Below are 22,640 nucleotides of genomic sequence, written 5' to 3' on the forward strand. Positions count from 1 at the left end.
ACCATCTGCCATTCTGTCATAGGTAACTCCAGCCATGTACTGTTTAAATTGCTTCTTTTCTAAATGAAAGAGCAACCTGCAATACATGTGTTTTATTACTACTGGAGTACAATATTCTATCATCTACTTTCAGCTACCAATGACAAGACTATTTTTCCCAGGGATGTATTACCACTATTCTACTTGCTTTGTTATTGCATGGATTTAAGGAAAATAGTAACTTCTTAGCATTTTGACAACTAGTTGCAGGCATGTATAAAAAGCTTATTTAGCAAAGAATATATATAAAATTTCCTGGCATTTTGCTAGAAGAAATGAAGGCATTAAGGGCTGATTTTTATTTACATTTTTCTAAAGAAAAGCTGATGAGAGACTCTGTCCTGAACCAGAGTTTTCTGTCTTTGCTGAGAGAAGGCCAGACCTGGGAGAGAAGGCTCACTGTAAATCAAGAGGCAGGAAGACTCAGAATCAGATGAATGGAATACTCAGGGCGTATCTTTGTAAGAGTAAAAAGGGCAGGGGATACAAGGAAATCATCCCATTTGTTACAAACCTGGATAACAGTTCCTTGTTCTTATTGGAAGTACATTAAGTTTGCTTAAAATACAAATGAGAAAGAAAAAAACCGTACACTTCCTAAACATAAATGTTTATGTGAGTGATTACAAGTGAAAGTATAAAAATTTTGTTTGATTCTATGTACATTAACAATGCAACATTATAGGAAGAATAAAAGTTGTAGAGTGAGACAGATCAAGGTTTGAATTCTAGCTCTGACAATTACTAGCTGTGTGAATCTGGCCAATTCTTAATTTCTCTGATTTTCAGCTTATAGGGCTATTACAAGGATTTGATATAAATATTTGGGATATGACTTATAAAGGGTAGGTGATCAACAGACAGGTATTCAAGTATTAAAGCAAACTGATGCTTAGATAATGGGTATGCGTGTGCAGTTTGCCTAGTTGGATTGAGAGTTATACCACTTGGTCTCAACCTTAATAACTAACTTCTCTTATTTCGCCTACATGTTAAAAAAGTATAAACTGCTTGCCATTTCCCCAACCTTTCCATGACACATGAAATAGGACAGAAAGAGATAGAAGTAAAAACAACAAATATTCCCCTAAAAAATAATCCATATAGACATAACACCTTAGTGAAAGCCAAAAAAAAAAAAAAATTGCTTAAAGAGTTTGACTTCACTTAAAGTGAAGTAAAGAACAGTATCACCATTTATTCATTTGATCTTATTTCTTCCTCATACTACCATAGCATTTCAAAACATACTATTTATTGCTAGTAAAGTGTTACAAATTTGTTTGTCTATGTTAAAGTTCCTCTGCATTTACCAGAATGCAGCAGGCTACTTTAGCTAAAGATCCAGGGCCATAAAACTTGTCCAGTGCAATACGATCATTTTAATAATATTCTACTCTTGGAATGCAGTTATAAAGATAGATGATGGCCACTGAGTGCTATTTACAAAACAAAAATAGCTCTCATACAACCTTAAAGATGGCAAAAAACTCAGCAACTGAAAATATGTTTTAAAAAATTCCTATATTCCACAAGTAGATTTTACATACCTGAGAATTTTCTTAGGAATCTGTGATGGAGATGAATGACTCCTTTTCTTCTTCTCTGAGTCCTGTAGTGACCCCTCCTCTGCTCCCCCCTTCTCTGTGACTGCTGACTGCTCTGCCCTGGCTTTGCCCTGATCCATGCTGAGCTGGCCTTGGGCAGGGTCGCACCTGTACATGAAGACAATGGCTGGCTTCTCGCTGGAGTCTCCTTTTGCCTCTGTGAACCAGCGATGGCGCTGAACTGGAGGAGGTGGCAGCATGTGGATGACTGTGCCATCCAGGCCCACCAGTTTCCCTTTCTCCCGGTCTTTCTCTTTGTCATCCTCCTCGTCTGTTTTCCGACGGCGGAAGAAACTTTTAAATGAGATCCAGCGTTTAGGTTTTGCGTCAGCTGCCCGCCTGCTGCCTTCAGAGTGCAAAACTGATTCAGCTTCCGTTGACCTGGTCGGGCTGGTTGGCTTGGTCCAGTTGGTGAAATGCCTCTGCAAAAGGTTACTCGCATGGTAAGGGGACGAAGTCGAGCGTGGTGGGGGAAAAGGGGCTGGTGGATCGCTTTGGGGGTTCGTCACTAATTTGGAGGGAGGGGTGGTGACTGGCTTTGTGAGTGGATCTTTCTGTGCTTTGGTGGTAGGACTTTCTGTGGTCTGAGGTGCTTCAGCCTCAGCGCTGGGCTGGGACATGAAGAGAGATTTGGGGCGCACCGGTGTACCCTTGGGTGTAGTCTTGGCAGCACCGGCATCGGGAGGAACTGCATAAAGCTCTTCCACACTGCAAGCTTTAGGGCCAGACTGGGGCGTTTCTGGAGGAGACTGTGGGGGCTGGATAGAAGCCACCATCTGAGAAAGCACGGTGCTCGCTTTCTCTCGGGTGCTACTGCCACCGCCCACCACCTGAGGCTCCTGAGTGCTTTCTGTTTTGGCCACAGGTTCTTGAGTGGTTCTCTGGAGCTTTGCTGGGGAGCTGTGGTTGGAACTGTAGCTTCTCTGTGGTGAAGACTGACTTCTGTTAAGACAGCTGTTAAACTCCTGAACCTTCTGAGCCACTGAGCCCCTTTTACGCTCTGTGCTGTTTGAAAACGCTTTAGCTTGGGGACATTCAGTGGGTTTGCTAGTAGCGTTATCAGACGCTTTGCTTTCAGTCTCTATTTCTTCGTAAGTGTGGCTTATTACACTTGTGGTTTTCTCCTTCACTGAAAGTTCTCCACTGGTTCCGAGAAAACTCTTGTAAATGGCTAGATTGTCATACGCATTTGGATTGATTACAATGGGAACTTTGATAGCATTTTTGGAACTCCGAGCATAAGTTGGCTCATCATGAATGATAATTGGAAAAGGTGGCATACCGGCATTGTTATAACTGTTAAATTTTATTTCAGACAAATTGGGTGACTTCACAGGGATGGTTTTGGAGGAAACATTTGTAGCTGTGGGTGAAGTAGGTGCTGATTTGTGACAGATTTTCCTTGGAGGGACATTTGGTCCAGTCCCACTGCTGATTAATTCAACCTTAGGTATCTTCTGTCGTGGACTGGTGCTGGAAGTCCATACTTCCTGGTAGCGGATGGCACTGGATTTTTGGAAATGGGCACTTATGTGTCCTGATGTCAATGCAGGTGATGTCACCGGAGAGTTTGGAGTAGAAGATGAACTTTTAGTCTTGGGACTGTTAGCATGGCCCTCAAGGTGCTCACTGGCCATGGCTGCTGACACATCCACGACAGTATACGGCTTGCACAAAGGCTGTTCCAGATTCACAACTCGGTAGGGCTTTGCTTGCTCTTCCACAGGAACAAGGTTTATGGTTACCGCTTGCCCAGCAATATCTGTAGAGGCTTTACTTTCTGGCTTCTCAGTCTGTACAGCAATCTTGCCATCCTTCTCTTCTAATCGGAGAGCAAGGACTGCTTTGTGTGTCTCTGGAACTTTTACCGAGCTTTTAGAGGCTTGTGAGGAGTCCTTCTCCTGATCATTACCAGAGAGGCCTTCATAATTGGGCTCACTTTGCTTCATGTCCTTAGAATCTCCCGGGTTACCAGGAGCAATTCCCCCATTACAGATCTTCTGGGATAAACTGCTGGCTGTCTCAGAACGTGACTCTTCTGTTAAAGAGGAATCTGGGGATGTGGAGTCGGATGACACCATGCTCTGAGTGCTTCCTGGTCCGTAGGAGACCACAGAATTCTCTTCATAACCATTCAGGATTTCATCATAACTGTCATCATAGTCTACAGCACAGATTCTTTGCAGAGATTTATTTCGCAGGGGGACGGTATTCCATTTTTTGTCCACAAAGAATCGCACAGGAGACAAAGTGTTTGCCCGAAAGTTGGCAAAGCGAGGCTGCCCTCTCATGCGAATCTCCATGGCCAGCAGTTCTTCATCACTCTCATCCCAGCTCTCATGCTCCTCCTCCATGTTACTCAAAAGCACATCTTCCTCACTCTCTTCACCACTAGAAAACTCTGGGTAACAGAATCGACCCCCTTCATTACTGATCACTTCTGTGCTCCCACTCAGAATAACGTGCTTGCCCTGAGTATCCTTCATCCCGCCCATCATGCAACTTGGTGGAAGCTTTCTTTCCAGGGATCGTTTATAGCAATCATTTATTCTTCCTAAGAATGTCTCTCTGGAGTTAGTCTCATTTTCTTTTATTTGAGGGGTGGTATCCAAGCCTGCTATCTCCTTTAACACCTCAGTTAGTCCATTATTGTTATTTGAAATCTTCTTTGCACTATCGTTATTCCCATAAGGCTTAGGGACATGGCTAAATCCTTCAACATCATCTTCATTATTATTATTAAGTGGTTTCTGATTCAGGGCCATCCTGTTTCGGTTCCATCCTATGACGACAGGTTTATTCTCACAGTGTTCTTGTATACTAAGCTCACCACACACACTTTGCCCATCTGCCACCATCATAGTGGGCTTCACAGCGATAGTGGGTTTTTTAGCCACAGGAGGCCGGAAGTTTCCAGTGTTCCTGATACGGTGGTTGTTACTATGGTTGGCATTAGTTTTGTTGCCATGGGTGATGGGTGCCTTCTCAGGGTCTGGGGGTAGCTGGTGTAAACTTTTAGGTTTAAAGCAGTTCTTGCATTCACCAGGTTTCCAAACGTGTTCAGTAAAGGTATTACAAGCAGACATTTTTAAAAATAGAACTTCACAGACAATGCTCTCCTTTCAGTGCATGGCAAAACTTTCATCTGTTAGTCTTCACCTCCCCTGTGTTCCTTAGCAGCTCTTCTAAGTGTGATCAACCTGATGGCAGAAGGGGGAGAGAAGAAGAAGATCTGAATGGAAAAGGTACTATGAAGTTTATTTTGATGAATAATTAGAAAATATTGGCTCCAACTTTCCTTAAATCAAAAGACTGAGAAATAAACCAATTTGGGCACTTTATGAGTTCTCTTTAGTTAATTAGCATTTTGAAATGCTAGTTTTTAAGCCATAATTTTATGCATTCTCACTGAACCAAGTATATATAATATTTCATTTGATGTCTCTGTGACAGTGATACTGTGAGCTTCCCCTCTTGGAAATGAAACCATTCTTTCTGTTATCCTCCAACCTAAAACTTCTTAGTTCATGGTGGGTTCCTCTTCTTCTGCCTACCCTTTATGTTTGGATACCTCGTAGACTCCTCAAACACAATGCATCCAGGACTAATTGTTTGGCCACCTATTTTCTCAACTGTTGAGATGCTTTTATACTCTAGCCAGCCCTCCTCTACCCTCCAGGCCACCTTCTGCCCCTGTCTTTATCCTAATTCAGCTACTGTCACTATCATCTACCTAGATAGCTAAGCTTCAACCTTCAGATCATTCTTGACACCTCTCCCCTCAGGCCTAACTACACATCCTAAAGCCTTTTGTAAATTAGTCTTGCCAACTTTATCTATTACATTTCACTGGCACTCCTTCCTATTACCAGACACTGCTGGTAGTTCACATACTCACCATCTTTTGCCTAGGTTCCTGCAATAGGTTGTTAACTGATCTCCATGCCAGTAGCCTCACCCCATCCCAATCTAACCTCTCTACCTTTGTTACTCAAACTGTGGTCCTTAGTAGAGCAGTATCAGCATCATCTTGAAGGCTGTTAGAAACGTAGTATCTAAAGTCCAATCCCAGTCCTACTGCATCAGAATTTGCATTTAGTGAATTCTCAAGTGACTCCACCATTCTCTACTACTATCAGATTTTTTTTTCCTATAATTTTAATATGATCACCATATTACCTAGCTGAACTATTCTGTGGTTCAATATTACCTAATGCATTGGCTCCAAAAATGTCAGATAGGGGTTGCTAGATGGGTAAGAACCACCTGGGGAAACACCCAAAGTCAGTCTCTTACGGAAGAGTCCAGGAATCTGATCTTTAAACAAGGTCTCCAGGTAATTCTATGTACACTGAGGTGTTGGAACCTCTGAGTTACAGGATGAAATACAAGCCTCTTAGGTATTTAGGATATAGTCCTTGCCTCCCTTCTAGCCTTATGTCTTAAAAAATCAACTAGTCTTTTCAAACTCTAAATCCCACTGGGCTACTCATTTCTCCTTGGTACCATCAAAGTCACTTAGACATATCTCCATGAACAAGCACTTTCACTTTTAATTGTCTATTTTCTCACTGGTTTTTGAACTTTTTTATTCCTTTATTTCTCATGTGTTCCCCATCCTGAACCCTCCTCCCTCCTCCCTCCCCATACCATCCCTCTAGGTCGTCCCAGTGCACCAGCCCCAAGCATCCAGCATCGTGCATTAAACCTGGACTGGCATCTCGTTTCATACATGACATTTCGCATGTTTCAATGCCATTCTCCCAAATCTAAGCCTGGGCTATATCTTATTAATTTCTATATGTCTAATGTAAGGAGTTGGATGGGCTTCCCTGGTGGTTCAGTGGTAAAGAATCTGCCTGCCAAAACAGGAGACACAGGTTTGATCCCTGGGTCAGGAAGATCCCCTGGAGAAGAAATGGCAACCCACTCCAGTATTCTTCCTGGGAAATTCCACGGACAGAGGAGCCTAGTGGGCTACGTTCCATGGGCTCGCAGAGAGTTAAGACACGACTTAGTAACTAAACAACAATAGCAAGGAGCTGGATAAATACTAGTTGATTAAATGTGCTAGTTTGAGGCTTATCTTAAAAAAAAAAAAAATCTTGTGGCTCTCTCTCTCTCTCTTGTCTCTCTCTTTGGCACAGTGCTACAGACCTTCCCACTACAATCTTATGTTTCCACTTTGGATATTATAATAAAGCTGGCAGTGGGCATGTACATGTAAGAACCATTTTAATAGCTGGAAAGTTTATCTTCATTCATGGACAATGACAGTGAGCAGTGTCTTTGGTTTGTCAGAAACACAGCCTTTCGTCAAGTTTCAGCACATTTATAAGAAAGGAAAGAACATTTTCTTTAGCTAATATATACAAAGCTACATCCCTTGTAAACAACACTCACAGAGCACTCTGCCTCAGTGGAAGAAATGCAGACAAAGATCAAAGAATTCCACACAGAGAGTCCAATGACTTGGCCAAAATCTAAGTTCATTCTTTGCTGGAGATCATGGAATGTCTTTTTTCAATAAAGTTAAAATATATTTTTCAAGTGTTTGTTTGAAAGTATTAATTTACTCTTTCAAATGTTCTAAAAGTTATATACTTTAGTTGATAAAACCATTTCTTGCTATTCTTAGACTGAAACATTTTGAGCAAGGGGAAGAATGGCATAAAATTAGGCTGAAAAAGAGAGCAGGGTCCACATCACGTGGGGCCTTTTATAGTCTTTTAAAGTATAGAGTTTCCTAAGGGCAGTGGGAACCCACCAAAGGGTTTCAAACAAGGAAACAAGATGACATAATCTATATTTTAAAAAGACAGCTTTGACCAAAAAACCTGAAATACTTAGGTATAAGTCTAATATAGTATGCATAAAATCTATATGCAAAAAACTAAAAGACTGATTAAAGAGATCAAAGACCTAAATAAATAGAGAAATATATCAAGTTCTCTCAGTGTAATTAAGATGTCAATTCTCCCCAAGTTGCTCTGCAGATTCAACATAATTCCAACCAAAATCTGAGAGGATTTTTTGTAGAAATCATCAAGTTGATTCTAAAATGTATATAGCAAGGCCAAGAAACTAAAATAGCCAGAAATAATTTCAGAAAAGAACAAAGTTGCAGGACTCATATTACTGGATTTTAAGATTTTTAATATGGCAAAACCAATACAATATTGTAAAGTTAAAAAAAAAAAAAAAAAAGAACAGTACTCTGAATGGAGGAAGAAAGTCAGAAACTATGAAGGTATCTGACCTGAAACATTTACTAATTTCAAAATAAAATTAGAATTGAGAATTTCCTCCTTTGTTGAGGAATTTGCTTTGAGCTTACCACATATATCAGCATCTGTAGGAAGAATATTTTCTCAATTAAAAATGCTCTGATTATAGAGAAGAGTCAATTAAGGATATCAACAGCTTCAAGTTTATTAACCATAAAATGCAACTTTGTGGTATTATAGCTAATTTTTTGAAAATATTACAAAAAAATATACTAAAACTACATTATACAGAAAAATATCAGTGACCAAATATGAATAATAAATATGCTAAATAACTGATAAAATTTGTGAATATGTAGCAAAATAATTATTCTGCTAATGTTATTTTAATGTTCATATGATCCATAGAAAAAGTAAATTTTCCTTTAATGTATATGGTACCTTAATGGTTATACAATTTTTCATAGCTGTTTAATAGAATTATTTTAGAGGCCCATCAATGTAGTATAAAATAACTGTCATTCAGTAAATAAACATTTTAAAATTACTTAAAAAAAAAAAAGACTTTTAAGCTATAGTAATCCTGACAAGGTAGAACTGGCAAAAGGATAGAAATATGTATACATGAGAGAAATGGGGTAAACAAATTACAACCCATAGGGCAAATCTAGTCTATTGCATGTTTTTGTATGTTCATAAGCTAAAGATGTTTTTAAAATTGTTAAATGGTTGAAAAAAATTAAAAGTATTATTTTGTGACAAGTCAAAATTAAATGAAATTCAGATTTCAGTGCCCATAAATGAAGTTTTATTGGCACATAGCCAGGTCCAATTGTTTGCATATTGTCTACCCTTATGGCAGAAAGTGAAGAGGAACTAAAGAGCCTCTTGATGAAAGTGAACGAGGAGAGTGAAAAAGCTGGCTTAAAACTTAACATTCAAAAAAATGAAGATCATGGCATGTCCCATCACTTCATGGCAAATAGATGGGGAAACAATGGAAACAGTGACAGACTTTATTTTCTTGGGCTTCAAAATCACTGCAGATAGTGACTGCAGCCATGAAATTAAAAGACCTTTGCTCCTTGGAAGAAAAGCTATGACCAACCTAGACAGTATTAAAAAGCATATAAAAAGCATATTACTTTGCCAACAAATGTCCATCTAGTCAAAGCTATGGTTTTTCCAGTAGTCATGTATGATGTGAGACCTGGACCATAAAGAAAGCTGAGCGCCAAAGAATTGGTGCTTTTGAACCGTGGCATTTGAGAAGACTCTTGAGAGTCCCTTGGACTGCAAGGAAATCAAATCAATCAATCCTAAAGGAAATCAGTCCTTAATATTCATTGGAAGGACTGATGCTGAAGCTTCAATATTTGGCCACCTGATGTGAAGAACTGACTCATTAGAAAAGACCCTGATGCTGGGAAAGACTGAAGGCAGGAGGAGAAGGGGATGACAGAGGATGAGATGGTTGGATGGCATCACAGACTCGATGGCCATGAGTTTGAACAACCTGTGGGAGTTGGTGATGGATAGGGAAGCCTGGCGTGCTTCAGTCCACGGGGTCGCAAAGAGTCGGACACGATTGAGTGACTGGACTGAACTGTACTGATGGTGGTTTTTGTGCTACAATGGAGAACTGAGTAGTTATGACAGACCATGTAGCACCCTCATCATTTTGCAGTACTTTTCAGCACTCCATAAATTTCATTTCCACTGCCACATGAATCACTTGTATGAAAAACATTTTCAAAGATAAAAATACGTGAAATTTCATTACAGATATGCATCAATAAATAAATATTTGTAATCAGCTTTGATGACAGGAAACACTAATTCTGAACCTGAACGAAGCAAAATGAATCATTGTTGATCTTACCACAAACTATTTATCCCTCTCCTGAAACAGAATTCCATTCTTCTTCTTAAGTAGAGCTGTCTTACAAAAAAAAAAAAAAAACTATCCTCAATTTTTGCATTTTGAATTCTGTAATGAAATTCATGGAAATGTATTTTCTTTCTTGTTATACAAGTGTTTACATAACAATATCTTGGTTTCTGCTTTTTCACCTGTAAAACCTAAAATATTTATGATTTGGTTCTTTAAAGAAAAAGGTTACTGATCCTGGATATAGATCAGAACAGACATAGAAGAGAACTGAGACCAGAAATAGATCCACACAAATATAGTTAATTGATTTTTGATAAAATGAAAAGGATACCTTTCAACAAATGTGCTAGAAAAACTGGATATCCATAGGCAAAAAAATGAACCTTAATCCATAGTCACACCTCATACACAAAAATGAATTCAAAAGGGATCACAGATCTAAGTATAAAATGTAAAGCTACAGAACTTTTGAAAGCAAATATAGGAAAAATTCTTTGCAACTTTGGGATAAGAAGAGTTCGTAGATACCACACTAAATGCATGATCCATAGCGAAAAAATTGATAATTTAGTGTTTACTAAAATTGTTTTGACAAAGGTACTGATTGATAAGAGAATGAAAAGACAAGCCACAGATAAGAAATTTTTTGCAATGTTCATATTTAACAAAGAACTTTGTATCCAGAATATACGAAGAACTTTCAAAATTCAAGAAAAATAAATCCAATAAAAATAAATGCAAAAGATTTGAGCAGATACTCCACCAAAGGTAAAGGGATTGCATATAAACAAGGGAAAGATGTTAAATATCATTAGTCATACAGAAATACAAATTAAAACTACAGTAAGTACTGCCATACATCTATTGGAATAATTAAAATAAGTTAAAACCAAAAACTGGGGTTAAGGAGGATGTGATATGGAGCAATTGAGATTCTTACCCAGTGCTAGTGGGAATGCTAATAGTTCAGTCACTTCAGAAAACAGTTTGGCAGTTTCTTATAAAGTTAAACATAAACTTCCCAGGTAACCCAGCAATTACATTCCAGGTATGAAAACTTGTGTTTACACTAAACACTGTATGCAAAGGTTGACAGGTAAAAACTGAAAACAATCCAAATATTGTACGGTGGTGGTTATATGCTTGCATGCATTTGTCACAACTCATAGAACTGTATACTTAAAAAAGGCAATTTTACTATATATAAATCAAACCTCAATAAATCTGACTTAAAAAAATAAAAGACAGTTCTGGCTGCTGTATAGGGAATGGACTAGGGGAGAACAGTACAAGAGACCAGGAGACTATTTAAAGGGCAGTTGTGGGCAAAATAAGATATGGCAAGGATCTGTATGAGGATGTAGCTTCAGGGAAAGTAGATAAAGGTATATGATGAAACCCTGGATTTTAGACATTGAGGATTTAGGTTTATGCATTCAAGTGATTTGTGGGGCCATTTATTGAGACTGATGATTCTGGAGGAGGTGTAACATTTGGAGGGAAGATTACGAGTCCATATTTTGTTAGCCTGCATACTACAGAGCAAGCAGTTGAATTTAGAAGTCTGGGACACAAGGGAATTCTGCTGTTCTCTTCTATTTGGGATCTACTAAGACAGGAATAGCTAGGCCAAAAAGAAAAGAGAGTGAGCTTGGGAGGTAGCCTTGGTGGGTGAACCAGGGAGAAGAGGATATTCCCCAAAGTAAACTCAAAAATAACAGCCCTAAGTGTAATGATATAGAAGCCAGATGAGATTTCATTGTGTGTACTTGAAATGCTGCTGAGAGGTAACAGAGAATGAGAACTTGAATGTGCCTACTGCACTTGGCACTGTGAGCTCACTGGTGATCTCAGCCCAGATTATTCTGGTGCAGTGGCAGGGATGGAAAGCAGACTGTGGTGAGTCGAAGAGGGATGAGAGAGAGTAATTTTAGATAACTTTTTGGCAAAGTTTAAGTGGGAGGTAGAAGAAAGAAAGAGCTGGGAGTATGGGGGAGGGGGTCTTGAAAGGATTTCCTTATTTTAATATGGCAAAAACTAGATCATGTTGACTACAAATACTGGAAACAGACACAGGGGAGTGTGAGAGGCTGAAAAGAGAAAAAAAAGGGGGTAGATATTAATAATTACAAACCTTAGAATGTTAAAATTGAGCAGGCCCTTAGTTCAATTCTTCTCTTTTATTGACAAGGGAAACTGAAGCCCAGAAAAGGCCACACAAATGAATGAGAAAGACTGAGAACAGCAACTCAAGGCTATAGCTACCTATAGGATGTTCTGGTTTTAAATTACTTTTTTCTTTTGTAATATAAAATATTTGCTCTTTTCTTATGTATGCTCACTGTGAAAACTCAGAAAAGCATAAAGAAAATGAAATCATGCATAATCCTATTATTCAGAAGTGACTTCTATTAGCAGTTTGTGGAAGTTCCTTTCAGTTATCAAGAATCTTAAAAAAAAAAAAAATTCCTGTCTACTTAGCCTATGTGGTACTGATGACAAAGAATAAGGCATCCCAGCCTAATATCTTGTTAACCAAGTTAAACCCACTGATGAAAGAGAGGGATTAAATTTTCTCTTTGTAAGTAGTAGAGTATATTTGCTTTTTCCAAGGCTGGTAGACAGTAAAAATAATTCTCTATTTTGAGTGCACATAAGTCAATTCAGTCAAGAGATGCTGCTGAGTTGATTAGCAGCTATCACATTATCAACAGGATAGACAAATGAGGTTCACCAGGAACACAATCAGCTTATGTCAGTGCTGTGTGCAATAGAAACCCATCAATAAAACTGAAGCCTTGGGTTTGGCATTCTAAGTTCTGTGTCTGTCTGTATTCAATCTTATAAAACCAAGAGATGAACCAAGCAAACACCTTTAGCAAGCAGCAGATGGAGCTGCTGTCTAAGTCACAAAGCCTTAACTATGAGGGTTTCATTTTTCAACACTAATTATGTTTGGAGACAAAGATGTGCACTTAAAGACACTGTCAAAACTATTTTAACTTGTAACAGGCTCTTAGAAAGAGAAGCTACACCAGTTGTAGCTCTATCCAAAGAGCAGTCCTTGGGCTTTACTGCCTTTGAAATGACTTCAATGGCAATCAATAACTAGCAGCTTTGTCTGCTCAACACTGACACCTCCAAAATGGGAAACTCTAGCCACCAAAGTCATGCTTGAGAAATAAAAAATGTGTCTCCTGAGGCACTTAAGCAAGGATATATGACAGTCTACCCTGGTGTCTTCTATTTGTTTGCCACAACAGGTCAGCTATGGAGCATCAAATGGAACATTGGATAAGGAAAAACTCATTGGTCTCCACATCCCTTATAATCTCAAAGCAAATCCTGCAGATGAAATGCTTGGTGACAAAGTGTAATGGCTGAAGTTGCCCCTAGGAGCTAGCCAGGATTCCACGATCTAAAATCTGATTTAATATCTGACAGTTTTCAAGGCCAAAACCCTTCAGGCTATAGATGAAGCTGTTCACGGGTAGCTTATTTCACGTCTAGTCATGACAGCTTTTAAAGAATCTATACTGTTTTTTACTCTCTTTACTGCTATACAGTCAATGACATAATTAGTTTGCTTATAGTCCAACTGTTTCAAGCAGATTTGATACAAGACAGCCAAATCCACACAGGATCTCAAAGTTGGAATAGACAGGCCCACAGAAAGAGTCAGAGCTCCTCAAGCTAGATGCAATTTCCAAGTCAGTGAAGAAGGTGAGAGTGTGCTGGTGGTATATTAAATACCATAAGCAGAGTATTTCCTAAAGGCATCCAAGGAGAATCTGTTAATAAATGAGGATGGAGAATGGACTGCTCAGCTCCTTCCCCAATCCTGTGACTCCCAGAGCCCATTATCACTCTTCATAAAACCTGTCATACTGTCAAAGGGGCAGAATCAAGAATTCTCACTGTTTCACATGGGCTTTTAAGGATACTCTTCACTGAGAAACTATTGGTTATATGTCATCCAACACATTACTGTAGTCCAGCTCTAGGCTACTAAAGTAAAATTTACAAGCCAAGGTTCTCATTAGGCTTTTGTAATGGAACGAGTGGGTCACTTAAATAAAAAAGGAAAGGAAAATGTGACAAGTATCCCCACGTAACTGTTTCCAACCTTTTCTCCTTCCACAGTGAAAAATGCTGACGGATACCTCAACCAGCTGCCAAACCCTTCAGTACATGACTACAAGGGTGGGGAGAGGAAGTGAAAGCAAAGCTGCAGGAAGAGGCTTTGTAGGAGATAAAACACAGCTTGAATTGGGCACATAAATGGAAATTCCATGAATAAAAGGAACCTTCTTAATTTGAGATTTGACCAAAGGGGGAAAAAAAACACAGTTCTTTGCTAATGATAAGAACAGGCAAGATCTTAAGACTTAAGGTTCTTCTGTCTAAAGAAGAAACCAAGGTAAGACCTACTTCATTTAGAAACCTTAACTAAAAAGCTCTGCTGAAAGGAGGAAGACCACCCACTTCCAGTTGTTCTAACCACCAGTTTTTTTCTAACAATTTACTGTTCCTGTCACATGGTGGTCATCTCAGGATAAGGATTGTGCAACAGCAGATGCGTCACTGTGAAGAGGCACTGCTAAGGCCCCGACACGTTTTTTCAGTTCAAATTCTTTGATGAACCAGTTAAATAATTATTATTATTATAAATTAGGTAACAGCTAGTTATAAGATTATAATTTCCAAGATGTTCACTGAACCCACTTCAGACCCCTATGTAAGAAGGTAGGCATCAGAGAGCAGGTGAAAATGTTATCTAATAACAGCCAAGGACTCCATAGTATTTTTCAGTTTTACTCTACTCACAAATGATTCCCTCTGCTTGGAATGTATATTCTCTAATGCCGTTCCATTTGGCAAGAGTCTGGTTACCCTTCAAGACCCAGTTCAAAATTTACCTGTGATGAAGCTTTACCTAACTCCCTAAATATCTTTATTGTAAGACCATGTTATATTATATAGGTCCCCAGAATGCAGGGCTGTGTCTTTTTCATCTCTAGATCTCTTGGATTGTTTGGAATATAGCAGATACTAAATAAGTGCTTCCTGAATGAAAGCAATTTTAGCCAGCTAATGCCAGGCACCATTTAAAGCTCTTTACCCATGAAAACTCTTAATTCTCATAAAACTCTATGATGTGTATAGCCCCACTTCACTGATAAAGAAACTGAGACTTGTCCAAGGTCACACAGCTAATGTGCAGAGCCAGAATGGATGAATGCATGCACGTATAATGGTGGAGTTCAGCTACGTATGGTATCTGGAGGCTGCTTTAAATGTAAGCACGGTGGCACCTGAAAAACAGCTCACTCAACAGCAGCACTGCTTATCATAGTGGAATTCCATCTTGAGCAAAGCAGTGTTAGAAGTAGGCACACCCCACCATCCCCAGCTCACTCCTGAGATTGCAGGGTCCATGTACTCACTGAAGAGCAAGTTAGGAGTAAAACTAAGAGCCAAATAGCTACCTGGGCTGCCCCAAAGGTGGTGCTTTTTTTTTTTTTTTTCCTTTTTGTACTTCAGAGTATTGGAGTGAATATTCTGAGGCAAATTAAATATGCTCTTTCATCTAGACCAGCCTGAGTCAGGAACCATCCTTATTTGGAAGGGCCTATGAAGTGGCTGATTGAGAGCAATTGGTGAGACGCTGTTAGAAGAACCTTACTGTATTCTTCTCCACTGTTGTCAACCGTCAAATGAAGAAAGCGAGACTGTAGACTAATTGAGATGTGAAAAGATAGGTGATCTCATGTTTAAAAGAAGGGAATAAGAAAGAGGGAAAATGAGGAAGTGAAAGAGTCAAAGGTAAGAGAAAGAAGAAAAGGAGGGGAGAAAGAGGTTGGGAAGGAAAGAGACCCAAGAAAGAGCCGATTATTTTGAGAGAAATCCCACTTGAATGCTTACAGCAACATAATCAGGGGAAGCGATAATGTCCTTTGTTATCATGCTTCACCATTTCCGGAGGCTTTATTCTTTATTGTCTTGCATGACTTAAAAATTTGGTAGGAGGCATTCTTTTTCTAGTCAAACTAAAATTTACCTTCCCAGTTACAGAACAGAGTAACAGTACATTCCATAAGACATTTATAACTAGAAATTCTAAAGAGAAAAAGTACTTCTAAATTAATGAAAGTCTGAGTTATACAATACTTTATAGAAATATAAATTTATTGCTTTCAAAGAGTTATCATAGAGATATCATAATAAATTAGCTTAACAGTCTTTCCTGTTAGAAGTATTTGGAGGATTATTCTAATAAATATATAAGAAACCAGTCAATCCTAAGGAAAATCAACCCTGAATATGCATTGGAAGGACTGATGCTGAAGCTGAAGCCCACTGGAAAAGACTCTGATGCTGGGAAAGACTGAAGGCAGAAGGAGAAGAGGGTGGCAGAGGATGAGATGGTTGGATGGCATCACTGATTAAATGGATATGAACCACTGATTAAATGGATATGAACTTGGGCAAACTCCAGGAGATGGTGAGGGACAGGGAGGTCTGGCATGCTGCAGTCCATGGGGTCGCAGAGTCAGACACAACTTAGCGACTGAACACCACATAAATAAATAATGGCTTAAAATACATGAAGAGTATCAACCTGGGATCCAGGATGTATTTTCAAGGGTGTGTGAGCTCAACATTCAGAAGATCATGGCATCTGGTCCCATCACTTCATGGGAAATAGATGGGGAAACAGTGGAAACAGTGTCAGACTTTCTTTTTGGGGGCTCCAAAATCACTGCAGATGGTGACTGCAGCCATGAAATTAAAAGACGCTTACTCCTTGGAAGGAAAGTTATGACCAACATAGATAGCATGTTGAAAAGCAGAGACATTGTTTTGCCAACAAAGGTCCATCTAGTCAAGGCAATAGTATTTCCAGTGGTCATGTATGGATGTGAGAGTTGGACTGTGAAGAAAGCTGAGCGCTGAAGAATTGATGCTTTTGAACTGTGGTGTTGGAGAAGACTCTTGAGAGTCCCTTGGACTGCAATGAGAGCCAATCAGTCCATTCTAAAGGAGATTGGTCCTGGGTGTTCTTTGGAAGAAATGATGCTAAAGCTGAAATTCCAGTACTTTGGCCACCTCATGCGAAGAGTTGACTCATTGGAAAAGACTCTGATGTTGGGAGGGGTTAAGGGGAGGAGGAGAAGGGGACGACAGAGGATGAGATGGCTGGATGGCATCACCGACTCGATGGTTGAGAGTTTGAGTAAACTCTGGGAGATGGTGATGGACAAGGAGGCCTGGCGTGCTGTGATTCATGGAGTCGCAAAGAGTTGGACACGACTGAGCGACTGAACTGAACTGAACTGATGAGTACTCCAAAACAGACCCTCTATTGAACTGAAACCAAAGTTTACAATCTAAAGTAAACATAGAATGGAACACTACAATGGCCACTTATTAACTAAGCACAGCATCATGATTTGTAACAGTATTACAAATACACATATATATTTGCTTTTCTAACCTGAGCTTGTATCAAGCACACTACTTTGATTGTTAGGAATAAGGAGAAAAGAAGAGGTTTACTTAATATGTAAATGACACAGTTCCACTAAGTAAAGACCGAAATGACATCATGGTGCAGTCACTGCACTTTGTACCAGCCTTGAATTTTCAATATTCTGGAAAGAAGTGTGGCAGAAGAAGAGAGCCAATGGTAATGAAAGGTGCCAAAAAAAAAATCAGGGGGGTTGCAGGCAGCTCTGTATTCACATGTCAGCAGCAATTGTTTCACCACAATATCTATTGTACAAAAATAGTGTTGTTAATTTGAATTTCATTAGTTTTACAGGCTTTTTTCTTGGGGTACCTCACTTTTAAATCTGTTTTAGTTTATAGCTACATAAGAAATGTAAGCATAAAGAATTTATACCTAATTTTATATTTGTTCATATTTAAGTACAATTATAATAATGTACATCAATACTAAAAGACTGTAGCTTTAAAATCAGTTAAAAGGAGCCTATAAGTTATTGAAGTTTGAAAAGCAGTGCTTAAAAACAATATTCTCTTATGTCAGGTAATCATTCCTTTTCTGATCTCATTTACATTATTAATTTGCTAAGCATCTGCTAAAGGAGTATAATAATCACCTACCCTATAGAATTGTCATTAAAATGAATTGTACTGAATCTATAGATGGCTTTGGGTAGTAAGGACATTTTAACAATATTAATTCTTCTAATCCACAAACAGAATATTTTTCCATTTGTGTTGTCTTCAATTTCTTTCAACAAAATATTGTTTTCATTGTATAAATCTTTCACTTTCACTTGGTTAAAATTACTCCTAAGTATTTTATTGTCTTTGATACCATCATAAATGGGATTGTTTTATTTTTCATATATTTCATTGTTAGTGTGTAGAAACACAACTGATTTCAAAATAACAATTTAATCTCTTACCTTTTGACTCAATGTAGTCCCTGTTAAAATTCTAATGGCATTTTCTTTTCACAGAAATAAAAAAAAAAAAAGATCCCTAAAATTTGTATGGAAACACAAAAGACCCTGAATAGCCAAAGCAATCCTGAGAAAGAAAAAGGCGGGGGCATCATGTGTTTCAATTTCAAAGTATACTGCAAAGCTATAGTAAGTAAAACAGTAAAATCAGACATATAGACAAATGGGACAGAGAGCCCTGAAATAAGCCCAGGAATATATAGCCAATTAGTTTATAACAAAGGAGCTAAGAATAACACAATGGAGAAAGGACAGTCTCGTCAATAGATAGTGCTGGGAAAACTGGACAGCCACATGCCAAAGAATGAAACTGGACCCCCATCTTAGACAACACACAAAAATCAATTCAAAATGGATTAAAGTCTTGAACATAAGATCTGAAACTGTTAAACTTCTAGAAGAAAACACAGGGAAAAAGCTCTTTGACACTGGTCTTGGGAACAGTTTTTGGATATGATATCAAAAGTACAAGCCACAAAAGCAAAAATTGACAAGTGGAGCTACATCACACTAACAAGCTTCTGTACAGCAAAAATCAATAAAATGAAAAAAGAAGTTACAGAATGGGAGAAAATATATGCAAACAATATACTGGATAAGGGGTTAATGCTTGGGTGTGTGCTAGGTCGCTTCAGTCATGTCCAACTCTTTGTGACCCTGTGGACTGTAGCCTGTTAGGCTCCTCTGTCCAGGGGATTCTCCAGGCAAGAATACCAGAGTGGGTTGCCATGCCCTCCTCCAGAGGCTCTTCCTGACCCAGGGGTCACACCCACGTCTCCTGGGTCTCCTGCATTGGTTCTTTACCCAGATTACCCACTTTACCAGGTGGGTTTTGTACCACTAGCGCCATCTGGGAAGCCCAAGGGGTTAATATCTAAATATATAAAGAACTCATACACTCAATAACAGAAAGATAAAAAATATGATGTAAAAATAGGCAGAAAAACTGAACAGACGTTTTTCCAAGAAGACATCCAAATGACCAGCCAGTATATGAAAAGATGCTCAGCATCACTAGTCATCAGGAAATGCAAATCAAAACCACAGTGAGATATCATCTCACATTTGTTATGGCTATCATTAAGAAGACAAGAGATAAAAAAGTATTGATGAGGATGTGGAAAAAGGGAATTCCTGTGCACCACTGATGGGAATGTAAGTTGGTTAGGCCGCTATGCAAAATAGTATGGAGGTTCCTCAAAATTAAAAAAAATAGGACTGCAAATACGATCCAGCAATTCCACTTCTTGGGTATACATCCAAAGGAAATGAAAACAATTCACTAAAAAGATACCTGTACTCTCACATTTACTGCAGCATTATTTACAATAGACAAGAAATGGAAACAACTTACAAGACCATCAGTGGATGAATAGCCAAAGAAGATGTTGTATATACAACATATTACTCAGCCATGAGAAGGAAGGAATCCTGCCATTTGTGACAACATGGATAGACCTTGAGGTGTTATGCTAAGTGGGATAAGTCAGACAGAAAAGACAAGTACTATATCACTTACATGTACAATCTAAAAAAACCCTAAAAACCCAATCTCATAGAAACAGAGTAAAAATGGTGGTTGCTGCTGCTGTTTAGTCACTAAGTCGTGTCTGACTCTTTTGTGACCCATGGACTATAACTCGCCAGGCTCTTCTGTCCATAGGATTTCCCAGGTGAGAATACTGCAGTGGGTTGCCATTTCCTTCTCCAGGGGATCTTCCTGACCCAGGGATCAAACCTGCATCTCCTGAGTGGCAGGTGGATTTTTTTTTTTTTTTTAAACCACTGAGCTAGCTGGGAAACCCAAATGGTGGTTATCAGGGACTGAAGGATAGGAGAATTGGGAGATGTAGTCATACTTAGAAGATGAGTAAGTTTTGGGGGTCTAATTCAGAGCATACTGATTATAGACAACAATACTGTATTACATACTTAAAAGTTGCTAAGAGACTAGGTCTTAAATGTTCTACCACACACACAAAAAATGATAATTATATGATGTGATAGTGGGGTGAGCTAATTCTATGGTATGCTATGGTGGTAATCATATTGTAATATATAAATGTATCAAATCAACACACTGAATACCTTAAATTTACACAATGTTAAATGTCAACTGTGTCTCAAAAAAGATAAAATATGTAAAGTGCCTAACAGAGACTGATAAATAATAAGCACTTAATAAATATTAGTTCTTTCTTCCTTTATTTATTAAATCTCTTCCTTTATTAAATCTCTATGTCCAATGGAGGATAGGAAGGGAAATGACCTCCTCCATACCTTCTACACATATTTGGACTGCATTTTGACATTCCAGGTGGAAACACTGTTAACTAAACTGGGAGGCTTCAATTATGGATGCTTTAGTTGAAAGTTTTGGCTATTTTGTAAACCTACCATGTATTATTTCTACAAGGAAAATGCACTCCCAAGTTCTGAATCAACTGATTTGCAAAGAAACTTTAGCATCCTATTTTGGACCTGTGTTTTGGATTATTTTCAAGAGATGCTCTCAGATTTTATCAGGAAGGAGTTGCCAAGCAATAGAGTAATACAATATTACTATGCTTTAAGAACTCAGGTGGATATGGAAAGGATATACTGATAAGAGGTAAGGTTGGAGGAAATGTGGTTGCTTCAACTTTCGTAATACCATACCAGGTAAGGCCCCAAACTAATGTGGGCAGTTGGCATTAATGGGCAGGGGCTAATGTGAGAGGCCAAATAAACAGTACATATCAGCCAGCAGGACATTAGGAGAGAGGGACAGTGACTTAAGATGACTCTGGGGTCTCCCTAGATGAAGACCCAGGCTGACTTTCCCAGGGGCACACTGAGAAGTGTAGACAGTGAAGTTAGCAACAGTTGTACTACTTCAACTGTGGAAAATGAGAAAACTGATGTTTGAATGAAAATAACAGCCTAAAGCCAACTAGTCCATATCTAAAATTTTTTCATTAAAAATACTTTAATTGCTGTTTTCTTATATAAATCTTACTCCAAATGTTGAGTGCAAACGTTTTAGTGAGAGTAATACAAAAGATTCAGGATGCTGACATAGATGTGGGAAGGAAAGAGAAAGGCAAAGTGACAATTTTCTGGTTACCTTTATTTTACCATAGATAAAAGGCAGAAAAATAAAACTTGGGCTTAGGAAGTGAAGTGATGAGACAGACCAGAGATGAATCATGAAGGATGTCAACTGTGATCAGAAGATTCACATTGTCCAGGTGGGCATGAACATATGCCAACAGGTTTCCTCCAGGGCTGGTCTCAAGAAAACAACAGAAGCTTAGACTCTAGGGTGTTTGTTAGATGTTAATATATATATTAAGAGGATCACAATCAGAAAGAAGAAAAGCTAAACTGCTCTCAAAAGTATTCTAGGTCTTTAATCTCCTTATCAGTGAACATACATGCCTGTGGTGTGTAACACTGGACCACTACAGACAGCCAATGCTTCTCTGGATGTAAAGTGACAGGTAGGATGCCAGCCATTCCTTAACAGGTATTGGGCTCCTGGTCCTTGTGGTTGCCAGAGTATTGGGTAGCATTTCCATTCCTATCATAACAATCTACCAATCAACTGAACTTTCAGAGATGCAAGTGAACAAAGCTAAAGGCCATTACTAATTAGATATAAATTTATACAAGTTGTCAAACTCCCTAGGCTTCCTGGCCTTTATCCTTTTTTTTTTTTTAAATGAGAAATAACTTAATTCCTTATATAATGAAAGCAATCAGAAAATACAGATACGCAAACAAACAAAACCCCAAACCAAAAAGCTTACTATATACCCTTCCAAGTCTTTTTCCTGTATACAGATCACTTGTACATACATTGATTCACAGACACATACAACACAATGAACATGATGTTTGATAACGTGAATATCTTTTAAATTGTTTCTAAAATTTACTACCAATTCAAAATTATATAAATGCAAGTTTTAGTTAAAGTGCCAATTTAAATCATTAATTTTTTTTTTTTGCCATGCCACACAGCTTGTGGGATCTTAGTTCCCTGACCAGGAATTGAACCCCTGGGCCCATAGCAGTGACAGCACTTAAATCCTAACCACTGGACCACCAGTAAATTCCCCATTCAAACAAAGTTAACAATGAAAGAAATGACGTGTAGTCAGAGTCCTTGAAAGTGAAAGTGAAAGTCGCTCAGTTGTGTCCAACTCTTTGCAACCCCATGGACTATATACAGTCCATGGAATTTTCTAGGCTAGAATACTGGAGTGAATAGCCTTTCTCTTCTCCAGGGGATCTTCCCAACCCAGGGATCGAACCCAGGTCTCATGCATTGCAGGTGGATTCTTTATCAGTCCTTCAACAACCTCAAACAATTAAAAATATTTCTCACATATTA

At 38.6% G+C, this 22,640-nt stretch overlaps 1 protein-coding gene across 18 annotated transcripts in view; it reads right to left on the reverse strand.

Moving 5' to 3' along the window:
• The window catches only part of PEAK1 (pseudopodium enriched atypical kinase 1), a 313,439-nt gene that overhangs the window by 66,841 nt on the left and 223,958 nt on the right, over positions 1 to 22,640 (reverse strand). For all 18 annotated transcript variants that reach the window (XM_061394757.1, XM_061394739.1, XM_061394745.1 and 15 more), the window contains one exon: positions 1,590 to 4,846. In XM_061394757.1, coding sequence (XP_061250741.1) covers positions 1,590 to 4,732 — 3,143 coding nt within the window. In that variant the 5' untranslated portion in view covers positions 4,733 to 4,846. The remainder of the gene's footprint in view (positions 1 to 1,589; positions 4,847 to 22,640) is intronic.

Source organism: Bos javanicus, chromosome 21, assembly GCF_032452875.1.
Source record: "Bos javanicus breed banteng chromosome 21, ARS-OSU_banteng_1.0, whole genome shotgun sequence".
In the NCBI taxonomy this organism is placed as follows: Eukaryota; Metazoa; Chordata; class Mammalia; order Artiodactyla; family Bovidae; genus Bos; species Bos javanicus.